The sequence below is a fragment of the Cibotium barometz genome, chromosome 28 (genome assembly GCF_041138505.1).
Source record: "Cibotium barometz isolate CiBa-2024 chromosome 28, ASM4113850v1, whole genome shotgun sequence".
Taxonomy (NCBI): domain Eukaryota; kingdom Viridiplantae; phylum Streptophyta; class Polypodiopsida; order Cyatheales; family Cibotiaceae; genus Cibotium; species Cibotium barometz.
In genome coordinates, this window is record NC_141073.1 from 4,915,964 (window position 1) to 4,929,867 (window position 13,904).

Here is a 13,904-nt window from a genome sequence, read left to right on the forward strand (position 1 = left end):
CTTCCCGTTTTCATGGTTTCTGACTGCGTAGAAACCTTGAGGAATACAAAGTCACCTTCTGCAAAGGTCACCTTTCTACGTCCTTTATCCGCATAAGTTTTAGCGCGATCCTGAGCGCTAGGAATGCTCTCACGTGCGGCTCTAAGCATATCATTCATATCTTGAAGGAAATCCTTGACAGATTGAATCTTCTCCTTTTCTAGGCCTACAACCATAGGAGATCTCGGGTGGAATCCACTAATTAACATGAATGGTGTAAATCCAGTCGTCGCTGAGTATTTGGAGCTGTTATAGGCAAACTCCAATAAGGGCAAGTACTCTTCCCAATTAGATTGCTTCTTACTAACATAAGAACGCAACATATCCTGGAGAATTTGGTTAACTCTTTCAGTTTGACCAGATCCGGATGATCTGCCATACTCATACTCAGAGTAGTATCCAACTTTTTGAAGACTTCCCTCCAAAAATGATTGTTGAACTTTCTATCTCTATCCGACACTATATCTGCGGGCCATATAGCTTGTAGAGATGTTCAATAAAGAGTTTTGCCAACTCTGGCGTTTTAACAGTTTTCTTCGTGGCGATAAACTTTGCCTGTCCACTACCACCCACACCAGTAATGAAATCCATGGAAACGCTTTCCCATTTCCCTTGAGGAATCTCTAGTGGATGGAGTAGTCCTCCAACCTTAAGACGTTCGTGTTTATTGACCTGACACTTACTGCATTTCAGCACATAAGTCTAGACATCCTTAAACAAACTAGGCCAATAAAACTGTCTTTTTACTAGTGCATAGGTCTTCTGAATCCCGAGATGACCCGCACTTGGACTATCATGACTTTCTTTAAGAATTTGGGCCCGAAAGTCACCCAATTGTTAGTACACATACTCTGCCCTAAGTACCCGTCGTAAAAAATGGAGTAATTAGCATATTTCTCCCCCCGACGAAGTTTATCACCCCCCTTTTTGAAGCTGTGGCAGTCAAAGGTGATAAAGGGCCTACGTCAGAGCTCTCTGGCTCCAAACTTTACCTAGAAGACACAGCTAGTCTCTCCGGACTAACTCTCACTTCCCTTCCCGTTGCACCTTCGGCCAGTCTCTCCGAACTAGCAATCCGTGCCAAACGAGGGAGGTGGTCACGTCTGTGAAGAAGTGCGTACGCGTACAGCGCGCCAGATCTTTGTAAAAGATGGATCGCGCTCACATAAACCACGTAGTGACTCCAAGAAATCATTCTTGACGACTGTGAAACTAAGTTCATTAATCTGTGGCATGCGACTAAGTGCATCTGCCACCACGTTATACTTACCTTTCTGGTAACGTATCTGAAGGTCAAACTCCTGTAGAAAATCAGCTACTCCTTTACCTAGCAAGACACGTGCATGTTCTCATCATGCATCTTATTCTTTTGTGGATCATGCTCTCATTACCAGTATATGCAATGAAGAGGAACATGTTTCCTTTAAGAAAGCACATGGAAATGATCCCATCAACGAGATGAGTACGACTTTATCCTTAAAAATATCAGATTTTCCTTATGGTAAAAACACCATTGATACGAGTTGGGTATATAAGCTTAAGCATAAAGGTGATGGCAGCGTTGATCACTTCTACAAGGATTGTCACAAAGGGTTATGCTCAAGAGAAGGGTATAGATTATGATGAGACCTTTGCATCCACATCTCATATGACTACAATCAGGCGTATTACTACATTGGGATAGTGTGTCATGGTTGGAATGCATATCAGTTAGATACCAAGAGTGCCTTCTTGAATGGTGATCTACATGAGGAGGTATATGTATCTTAGCCTGTGGTCTTGTTGACAAGGGACATGATTATAAAGTATGTAGGTTAAGAAAATCTTTATATGGCCTTACGCAAACTCGCAGAGCATGCTATGAGAAGATAAACATATACTTGGTTACAAAATAACTTTTACAATAGTCTAAATGAGAGTACCCGTTATATAAAGAGGAGAGTATCCTCTATGCAAAGAGGAGTACAGATTATTTTTTGGTCATCATTTTATACATTGACGACATGCTTCTCACATGCCCTAATGAGCAAAAGATTTCAGCCTTCAAGACTAAATTATGTGTGTCATTTAAGATGATAGATTTGGGCTCATTATCTTATTATTTGGGCATATTAAAAAGTTTTTTAAAAATTCAAGGTAAAAACTATACAAAGGACAATGTGCGCACTTATACTACAAGATATGGATAGAAAGGAGAGGTGAACTTCCTTGTGAAGTTATGGAGATGTACTACCTAGGAACAAAGGTGTCTTCACTAAGAGATGTACTACCTAATGCCAATAGCATCCTCATGATCGAGTAGAAGACTTTGCTATGGGGAGAACTGAGAAGCTTGTTATTATATTGGAACAAGAGTGTGAATCTTAGTTCCTCATTTGATACATTGAGGCATTGTAAGAGAATAGGTTCTTTAATTTAATGCTTTCCCTATTGTTAAATGAACTTGAAGATATGTCTCTACATTCTTTGTCCCACGTGCTTTTTTATATTTTAAGTACATTTAGGCTCTCTTACAAGCAAAAACACAATGTGCTTTTTTACATTTTAAGTACATTTAGGCGCTCTTACAAGAAAAGACACAATGAGATGCATGAAGGTGAGTCATTTCAGACTCTTTATGTAGCTGATTCTTGAAGTTGAAACCATTGGAGAGACTAATGAAAGAATTCAATCGACTTGCAAGGTTCTATGGTGAAGCTATTTTTTTTGTTATTGATGGTGTTTAGGTTGTCAAACAAGTATGGCTTAATTATGTTAAAGAACAACTTGTTGGGCTTGTATTGAAATCTAGGTGATGGATCGTACCATGGACCAGGCTTTTGCCCACCATCCCATCCCCCCCCCCAAATCTAGAGTGTACCTCAATGGAAATCTACGGATGGAACATACCATGGACCAAGCTTCTACCCACCATCCCATCCCCCGCCCCCCAAATCTAGAGTGTACCTTAATGGATGTCAAAGGTGAGGCTATGGTGCTAATGAACTTTGCAGTTCTTTCCACCATTGGTGGGTGAGTAAATAGTTGTGTTTTACTAACAAAGCTATTGGGTATTGTTCACAAAGGGGAGCAAGCCCAAAGCTTTGCGAAAAGCTTCAAACTTCTCACGAGGAAACGCCTTTGTGAAAAGATCGACGAGGTTGTCCTGTGTTGGCACATATGCCAAGCTGATCTCTATTGCTCTGCTGCTCTGCTGAGAGTCTCTCCCTAACATAGTGATAATGTACCTCAATGTGCTTTGTGTGAGCATGAAAAACTGGGTTTCTCGCAACTGCCAATGCGCTCTGACTGTCAGTGTAGATAGAGGTGGCAGACTCCTGTCCAACATCCAAGTCAGCCATAAGCCGTCTGAGCCACACACACACAACCGTAGCTGTGAAAGCTGCCCTGTACTCAGCTTCACAACTAGAAGTGGCCACAGTAGGTTGCTTCTTGCTCAACCAAGATATGCATGAGCTATCGAGCATGAAACAAAAACCACTTGTGGACACTCTTGTGTCATAGCAACCAGCCCAATCTGAGTCTTAAAAAGCATGTAAATCTGGCGGCAACGATCCCCCTTGGGATAAAACAATCCAAGATATATGGTGCCACTCAAGTAGCGAAAGATGCATTTAACTGCCTTCCAATGCTGAGACCCTAGGCTATGCATAAACATGCTCACCTATGAGACTGCAAACTGAATGTCCGGCCTCGTAATGCATACATAAATGAGGCAACCAACAGCTGTCTGATAGAGTGTGACATCAAAGTGATCTCCAACATCATGAAGACTCAACTTCAAACCTGTCACCATTGGAGTAGCAATAGGCTTGCAGTCTTCAAGGCCAAATCTCCGCAACAACGTCTCAATATACTTTGTCTGACATAAAGCAATACCTCTATCACACTGCTTAAATGGTATCCCCAAATAATGATGCAAATGCCCCAAATCTGACACAAAGCAATACCTCTATCACACTGCTTAAATGGTATCCCCAAATAATGATGCAAATGCCCCAAATCTGACATCTCAAAAGAGGCATTCAAATCAGCCTTAAAATCAGCAATATGACTCTCAAAAGAGGCATTCAAATCAACCTTAAAATCAGCAATATGACTCTCATTTGGTCCTGTGAGCAGCATGTCATCGACGTCTCCACGTGGAAGCAAAAGTCTGATATGACTCAGGTAAAGCATCAAGAACACTCTGCACAAGAGAATGATCAGGAATAATCTCACCTGCAGAAATCAACTGTTCCTTGAGATCTTTAATCTTAGCAAGAAAAACATTCATGTCATCATCTTCCTGTATAATCTTTGATTCTATCTCTTTACGCAGGTAAGAGATTTTTGCCTCGTTATGACTTGCATACAAACCAGCTAGAATATCCCAAGCCTGTTTTGCTATTTTAGCTGAACGAATATATGGAGTGACGTTACGTTTGACAGAAAGTGCAACCAAGGCATGAGCCTGCACATCTTTACCATCCCAACGAGCTTGTTCAGCAGTGGGTAAAACAGCTGCAATAGTAGAGCTGCTAGAGCCTGTAACATCCTCAATAGATCCTACATCCACAGAACCTGGACGTACATCCATACCCTGCACAATGTTCCACACTCCGTTTACAACCAAAACATGCTGCATCAGGAACCTCCTAAGGAGGGGAAAAAACCTCCTAAGGAGGGAAAAAGTGCCCCGGCGGTCCTAAGTGTGTTCACACACATCACTGCCTATATATATGGCAATAGAGCTTAGACAAAATATGGTTGGATCAGGGAAACACATTTGAAGATTTAATAAAGAATTTGAAGCTTAGACAAAATATGGTTGGATCGAGGAACACATTTGAAGATTTAATAAAGAATCAAGATTGTCTTCTTGAAACTTGCAATGCCTTTCCCCTTTTCATGATGCATACGTGATGCATGGTTTCTTAATCATGTATGATATTTTTTTTATAATACTTAGTGGAAATTATTAAAATACTTAGTGAAACTTGTGAAGGTACCTCTTAAGTTGATATGATGTCGGGTGGATGGCATCTGGTGGTGATATGTGGGTGGTGATTCCTATTCATGAAGATGATTATTTGAGACCTTGAACCATCTCACAAAACGTGGGTGTGATCTGACATGCCTGGTGTAAGGGCAGAGACAGCTTTGAAGTGTCCTAGGTAGGTGTGGGATGGACCTATGCATGGTCGCTCGCCTCCTCATAGAATGGTAGCATAAGTTGAAGTGTTTGGGCTTGGATACATGCATATCTTCCTAGCTCAAGGGAGAAAAGCATGGTGGTGCGAGGAGATATTTTGATACTTATGACATTCTTACTATTTGTTAAATAATATTTCAGTGTTTTTAGTATGCTTCTCAGTATATATATGTTCTATACTTTGAAAATTTTCAAAGTATAGAAAGCCAATTTTTAAAGAATACAACCAATTTTCAAAGAATTATATGCTATGGAGTGTGTGTGTGAACTATCTTCCCAACGCATTTTAATTATGGGTATGGGAGTAATGAATTAGGAATATCAATTATGGGTATATGAGTTCACTTCGGCTCCATAGGTTGTGGTAGGGTGGCAGGTTAAACCTATGGGATTGGATAGGGTCTAGGTTGTGCTTATGGATTTGGTCAAAGTAGAAATTAGATACACCACTAGAAAGCGGAAGGCATGATGGACCCAAATAAACGAGTGCTCTTCAAAGGAAACCCAAAATTTATTTTAAAAAAATAGTAAACTTGGGAAAAATAGGATTTTTATTTTAGAAAATGTAGAAACATTGGGGAAGATAGAAACAAGGGACATACCTGCACCAGTTTCAAAGGTAGGAGAGGCAACATCCAAATGGTACAACTGAGCAGTACATATGGTTTTCCAGGAACACTGCTACACATTGCATGGTCAATGGATAGATCAAAAGTGAGTTTTCTAGGATATGCACCTAGAATATGGAAGATTGTTGAGGGCACATTGCTTACTTTAGAAGAAAAAGAGATAGAGTCCGGTATACGAGATTTGTGTTTGAGGAGGTTGGCGAGGTCGTTATGCATGGATGTATGACCAGGGCCACACCAAGACCAGCACGAAGGGATGTCAAGCTCATGAAGTGGAGGAACAAATTGAACAAAAGAGTTCGTTTGAGAGAATAAAAAGAGCAAAGTCAATGGTTGTTACAAAGGTCATCAAAGAAAATGTTATTGTCTGTAATGGAACTCATATTTTATCTTGGAGACAGAAGGCTCAAAGCAAAATGTTATTGTCTGTAATGGAACTCATATTTTATCTTGGAGACAGAAGGCTCAAAGCAAAAGGGTTGACCTATTTGGTTACAATATCAGAGTTTTCATGATGCTCATGTGAAGATTTCACCCAACAGGGATGCTAAAAGACTGTCTTACATTCCATGTGAAGATTTCACCCAACAGGGATGCTAAAAGACTGTCTCACATTCCATGTAAGCATATTTACTACATATTCATAAAGGTCTTGGATGTGAATGAGGTTGTGCATCAATTTGTTCACCAAACAACTTTGTCTAAGTTCCTATCTGAAAGCCTCTCATGAATCTGGGTTTTGTCCTTGTAGATAGCATCCTCCTTCTTCTCTTCTATATTTATACTAGAAGCGACCAACTCCTTAGCCATGTTGAGCTCTGAGTTGTACTCCACCTAGCAAAAGAAAAGAAAAAATCAACATGCCAAACTACACATCATCCATGGGTATTGTTGCTATAAAACAAACTTAATTGAAAAACTAGCGGTAAAAGATACCCTCTAGTCAACGGATACCATTGAATCTTTCCCTCATTACTTGTGTTCCTTTCACTGGTTGACTCAAAGACCTTGACTTGATCTCACATAAAGTGTTGAGGAAGATTTTTGTGTCACACTTGCAAATATTGTTGTAATTCCACAGCACGTCCCTCAAAGTAGGTTTCACTGTAGCATATTCATTCATGCTACAAAAAACACATTTAAATGTAAAAATATGAGTACAATAGCACATGAGTATTGTGCACATTGATTGAAAAGAAAGGACTTACACATTAACACTTTGGAGTCTAGCTAGTAAAGCTATCTCCGACATCTTTCTTGGATCTATGATGGAGCAAACCATGCAGATATGGCATACTCTAGTCCCATGATAACACTCTATGTGAGATCAACTACATCCAAGATGCAAGTCTATGATTTCCCTCCCACACATAGAACATCTTGCCAGATAGGAATTTGAAATCCCTCTTACTAGCAATCTCCCTCTCAAATTTCTCTCTCTGCATCCCACCACAACGGTGACCAAGATGCTCTTAATTCTATTTTAACCTACACTTCCACCCCATCATACTTGCACAATGAAACAACAAACGACCCCTTCTCTGGTGAGTACACCTCATACTAGAATGTACTTTTCAAAGAAGACAAGTCACTTTGGAGACCTTGCACAATAGCATGGGGCATCATGTAACATAATGGGATCCTAGGGCAAACCTCATGTGACAATAGCCGACATTGACAAATCACATCATCGCATCCAACCGATTCCATGTCAATGTATTTATCTTGAAGATGACGACCCTTCAAAGTAGAAAAGGAGGGTTCCTCAATCTCGACACCCTTAAAGTGGAAGAGGAGGGCACCAAATGAACGACATTAATTTTTACATCACCAAATGAACCACATTAATTTTTACATCACCAATTAGGTCTTGATGTATCTCCCCACCCTTGGAGACCCACATCCTCATTTTGGAGAGTCTCACCCTCTACAATATTCTCTAGTGAGCAAAGAAGAGATCTTCTTTCTCTCTGTGGGGTCACACATGAGGTCTCCACCCTCTTTACAGGAGTAGACTTTGGGGCCTTTTTCCTTGCTTTGGGACTCATCTATCATGACCTGCACAAACAAAACAATAGATATGTTTTACTAAAACGTGGAAGATGAAAATCCAAAATGATACAATTTCAATTAATAACTCTTTATTGAGAGACACAAATGCAAGGTGAGGGACTCCTTACGTGATGTGAGGAGGTACATGATCATCATTGAGTAAAGATAAAGCTATAACCATAATGTGCCTGCATGCATTTTGCACATGGCATTCTGGAGCATGAAGCTCTTACAATCATAAAATAGACCACGTTTTAAAACACGATCTATTCTACATAGATTGGGGCTCCTTATGTGGCACATGAGTTGATCAAAGAAGCCCTTAACCCAAAAAAAGGACTATGCCCCTCATAAGTGTGATCTTAAAAAGCATGCAAGTTACGAAAGCACCTCTTCACACCATCTTGAAAGCATGCAAGTTAAAATTTTGGAGGATTTCTGTCCACCAAGATTTACGACCTTTCAAATTAGTTTGAGTTGTCAACCGTTTGATGATCTCATGATCAAAGAAAATCTCAAACTTAGCACTGTAAAGATAATGTCTCCACTTCCCGAGAGCATAAATGATGGCATACAGCTCATGCTCATATGCAAAATAATTCCATTGGGCTCTATCCAACTTCTTACTCCCAAAAGCTACCAGTCTTCCTCCTTGAAGAAGCACAACACCAACTTCATGGTTGGTCACTAGCATTGGTTTCAACCACAAACGGTTGATTAGGATCTACTATTGCCAACACAGGTGCGATAGCTATGGTAACCTTAAGATGATCGAAACTTTGTTGTTGGTCATCACCCCAAGCAAAATTGTGACCCTTAGATTTTAATTGGTCCATCATTGGAACCACTAACTTACAATAATCTTGGATGAATTCACAATATAACTCTGCCAACCCAAGGAATATTTGTAATTCCTCCAGATTGGTTGGATGAGGCCACTTAAGGATTGCCTCTACTTTCGCAGGATCCATCTGAATGCCCTATGCCAAGTTTATGTGACCCAAATAATGGATATCCAAGGCAAATAGCTCACACTTACTCTCTTTAGCGTAAAGTGTGTTTTGCCTTAGCAAATCGAACACTAATTGTAAGTGTTGCAAATGCTCTTCCTCGGTGCGGTTAAAGATCAAATTATCATCAAGAAATACTGTAATGAATTGACAAGATACAGGCATAACACGCTATGCATAAGCGTCATAAACGTAGCTAGAGCATTAGTTAGACCAAATGGAATAACTAAAAACTCATAATGTCCAAATCTTGTACAAAAAACTGTCTTAGGCACATCCTCCATGCGAATGGGAACTTGATGATAGCCCGATCTTAAGTCAATCTTGCTTAAGTATCGTGCACCTTGCAGTTGATCAAAAAGCTCATTAACTCGCAATAAGTATACTTATTCTTTATCGTGATTGCATTCAAACCACGATAGTCCATGCGTAAATGCATAGACCCATCATTTTTCTTCACCAATAAAATTGGTAATGCCCATGGCGAATTGCTAGGCCTAATGAAGCCCCTGGCGAGGTAGTCAGCAAGCTGACGCTCTACCTCACTGGCTTCACTAGCGCTAAGCCGATATACGAGGCGGCTTGTAGACTGGTTTAGCATCCTTGAGCACTTCAATGGCATACTGGACATTGCGCTCAGGTGGGGCAAACCAGACGACAAGTCGCTTGGAAACACATCATGAAATTCAAGCAAAAGACTTTACAAAGAATTAGAAACTTGTTGAGTGAGCTTAGGACAAAATTTGAGTTTTTTCATTATTATGCATAGCACTAACATGTTGTTCGCACGACGACAGAAGTGAGAGATTTAATATATTGAAAATCATGAAGAGAAGTATCACTTTCCATACCCTTGGTAAACTGGAATTAAAATTACCACCACTAGCATCATCATGAGACAAAACTAAAGGAGACATGTAACACAAAAAGAGATTTTCTATTTCATGAGCATGTACAAGGCGGTCCACTTCAGCAGAACAAATGAGTGAAGATGGGGGGACATCGCGCTCACCTTGCAAACGAACTTGTTTACCATTGACCTCAAAATCAAAAGTATTATCTAGATAACTACAAGAAAGAGATAGTCAAATGAAACAATCATTCATGACCCAAAATAACATCATCGTCCGTTACTGTGTCCATGCATCCGAACCAAATCATAAGACACGAAAGAGGGTACCACATCGTAGAGGTTACACAACACTCATGTGTGGCATTAGTATGGCATACTTGAACCTTAGAATACTTTTAAGAAGCCTCAAGTGGCAAGACTTGCACCATGTACACTATCTTACTACTGCCCTTATTGACATCCTTACCACAGTTCTTTGGACAATTCTGCTTATCGTGATCAATAGCCATAAAACATAAATTTTCCTTTTTAGCTAGCTCATAATCTTGCAGAGACAAGGGACCCCTTGGCTCCTTAGCCTTCTTAACTGCATCACTACCCTATTTGGCCCCTTTCTGTTTGTTCCCCTTAGAGCTAAGAAGTTGAATGCTCCAACCCAAGGTGTCTTGGCCATGCGTTTAGATGCGTTTCTTCTCAATATTATCATCGAAGATCTATGCACTCTTTATGGCCTCTTCTAAAGTTTTAGGGTATTGGGTTTTAACCTTAGTCTTATATTCATTATCTAAACCATGCAGAAAAACTCATACTTTCAAAACCTCAAGCTTGAGAATTATCTCGCAATACTTAGAAATATATTGGTTCAACGTAAGACCTTCCATCTAAGAATTCTATTTTTGTAATCCTTCTCGTTCTTAAGTAAGAATTCTTTCCAAAAAAGTGCCTCAAAAGTAGCGTATAACGTAGGTTGATCGCTCTCACCGAGGCTCATCCACCACTTGTAGGCCTTGCCCTCAAGCATAAGACTTGCCTCGAGAGCACAAATAGCATCAGGATAATGCTTTAAAAGGTGCAAGTCCATCTACTTTTGTAAAAAAGTGTTCACTATATCTTTGTCACGCTCCTTCTCTTCCTAGCGGAACAAAGGAGGCTTCATGCTCTTGAGCATAGCTGCCACTTCCTGATTCCCGAGCATTTCGGTGTCTTGAGTTGACACTCCAAGGGTAGATGCCCCTAGACCAGGATACTCCAAAACCTTGAATTAGCATGATTGAGGATGAGATAGTAGAGCTAGAGTACTATTCTATGGACCAAAATTGCACCGAAATCTTCACCAAGGCTCTTGGGAAGGACCAACTCACTTGGCATCTTCATTGACTTGGCATTAGGCCAAGAACATAATTTGTCTTTGGGCATACCCTAAGGGGGGGTGTTAGTATACACTCGATGCCTGGCTCTCAACAAGTGTCTCACATGGATGTTTGGTGCACATTTGTAAAGGCCCCCATTATGAGAAGAAGCCATTGGTGCACGTGTTTGTGGTGGGAACGCCGGCTTAGATGCTGATGGGATCGTTTTATTGTGATCATTGATGGTTAGAAGATGTTGATGGGGTCATTTTGTTGTGATCCTTAATGGTTAGAAAATGCTGATGGGGTCGTTTTATTGTAATCATTGATGCTTAGAAGATGGTCAAGGGTTCAAACGCTAGCTAAGGCCTAGGGGGGCCAATAGCCCCCTAGTCCAAGGGCAGGAGCCCCTGACCCAATGGTATGGGTTCATTATTAGTGGGTAGATCAATTGGCCACGTTGAGGAGGGTGACCGTGTTTTCACTGTGTAACCACCCATGTTTTATATGTTCCCACACCACCTACAACACTATATATGGACATAATTATCATAAGCTAAGGTATCCACTACTTGCAAGAATACACACACTCTATACTTAGTATAGAATACACACACTACTATACTTAGTATATCCTCCATCCAAAGTCTATCTAAATCGTTATCGAAGCTTTACTTGTTGAGAGCGCATGGGTGGATGACATCATCACATTGTACCTATCTTAGAATTTTAAATTATCTCTTTTATCTATCTATTGCATTGTCTATTGCACTTTGTTTTGCTATCTATCTTTCTGCTATGCTATATTATTATAGAACCAAGCCAAAACAAGCCGATCTCTTTCTTCCTTTGGAAGGGTTGAGAAGCAAGCATGATGCATTATATGCTAAGAGGCATCAAACACTAGTGGAGTGTTTCTTAGATGGCATAAAATTTAACAATAACTTTATAGGCATCCTATCTACCACTGAAAGCCTAAGGCCATATTACCAAAACTAAGCCTAGTGTTAAAAGCCATGATTTAAAGAAGGCCGAAGAGTCAAAAAGTGTTATGAAGACATAGCCGATGCAATGAGATCAAAGGACTCGAAGGGGTATTCAAAGCCTCTCCAAGAGATACTGGAAATCCTTAGTTGGCTTTTAGATGCGAAATGACGTGGTGTATTTTTTGTTGAAGCAACTGCACTTCTCATAAATATCTAGTCCTAAGGGCTAGATCAAACCAATGATGTGAAAGATATGGAAATCATGAGTCATCTAATTATTTCCATGCCTGAAGAATCATGAGAACCATGCTCTCTGTCAACTTCTAAAGGCACCTGCAAATTTCCCTCTCTCTCGCCAGCATAGACAAATCCGACCCTTTTGCCTTTCTTTGCATTTGCATCAGATCGCATAGCAACACTTCTTGGTTGTCATCCCTATGATTCAGAGTGTGAGGGTGAGGGGGTGTTGAGACAGTGATGATGAGGATGGTGAAAGAAGGTTGCTGAGAGCAGAGGGGAGGGAGAGGACAGTGCAGGTCAGATGGGGGGCTCTCACAAGGAAGAGGCTGCAAAGCGAGGCGCAAGCTGGGGGGGTGGGTGGCGAAAGGTAGAACCTTAGGCATCTCTCGTATGTTTGATGCGTTCAGGGAGGTAGGCGAGAGGACGGTGAGGAGGTTGGCGTCAACTCAGGGAGGTGGGCGAGAGGATGGTGAGGGGTAAGGTTGATAGCGTATTAATTAATGCCCGCGCATAGTGGGCATTAATTAATACGCCTACAACAAAAGGGTGAATATATATACACCTACAACAAAAGGGTGAATATACACTAATGAATGATTCTCCTCAATCTCCATTCTCGTCAATTCCTTTGGGCTTGGTATAATTTACAAAGCATGAGGCGGCATATTTTCTAATTGTCACATGTCCTCATGTTAATCCAAAATTAATCATATGATGTTAATTAATCTCATCCAACGTATGCTCTTAACCCTTTGTTGCCATACATGGTTGAGGGATATGAAAACCGGGGTATGAGAATACAGGATTATGTTATTAAGATGGTATTTAGTTTGATACGTGCAAATTTTAAGGCCTTTCGTCAAAGGTCGTGATTAGCGAATCTCAATGATAATCTGTACGCAGATAGTACGCAATGGGGCGTGCTTGCCATCGACGAATCTAAACGTAGCTGCTTGATGTTGGTCTAAGCAAGAAGAAGAAGCACAGCCAGAGAACGAAAGACTTTATATTTTGAAAAGAGTAATGGCAGCACACGGCATGCATTTTGCAAGGAGGGCAGATGCAACCCTAACATTAACCCTAAACCTAACGAATAGAGGAGGTTTACAGCAGCAAGGTGGTGGCCGCAGGCATATCCACTCACAGAGCCTCTGGGAAGAGCTTCTGGGTCGCAAAATTGAAGCCTCTGCTGCAAAAAAGCTCGAGGAGGCATTCTTGGAATACAAGGTGAGGAAATCTGTCCCTTCCTGGCTCCCATTCTTCCCCAACTGCTCCTTCTGGATCCCCTCCAATGAAGAGACCATCAAAAACCTCCAAGTTCTGGCGCAACGCATCAAAGACTCCCGTCCCGCACGAAAAGAGCGGCTAAAAGCCCAAAAAAACCACTCACATTGGTCGGATCATGATAAAAATGGTGCTGTTTCCACAGTCACAGCATGGTCCATCATTCACCATACAGATAAACTCTTGTCTGGCTTGAGCCGCATCGAAGCCACGCCTGCAGAGACTGTTCATCAACAGTCAGCCGAAACAGGTAACGAGTGCTAACTTT

The 13,904-nt window shown here is 40.9% G+C and overlaps 1 protein-coding gene across 3 annotated transcripts in view; it reads left to right on the forward strand.

Annotated features, from left to right (window-relative positions):
* Window positions 1-13,130: 13,130 nt before the first annotated feature.
* The window catches only part of LOC147622407 (uncharacterized), a 70,116-nt gene continuing 69,342 nt past the window's right edge, over window positions 13,131-13,904 (forward strand). Inside the window, exon 1 of one of the 3 annotated variants that reach the window (XM_086821963.1) lies at window positions 13,131-13,886. In XM_086821963.1, the coding sequence (XP_086678089.1) occupies window positions 13,376-13,886 (511 nt within the window). In that variant the 5' untranslated portion in view covers window positions 13,131-13,375. The remainder of the gene's footprint in view (window positions 13,887-13,904) is intronic. The other 2 variants (XR_015269439.1, XM_086821964.1) reach the window with 2 other exon arrangements.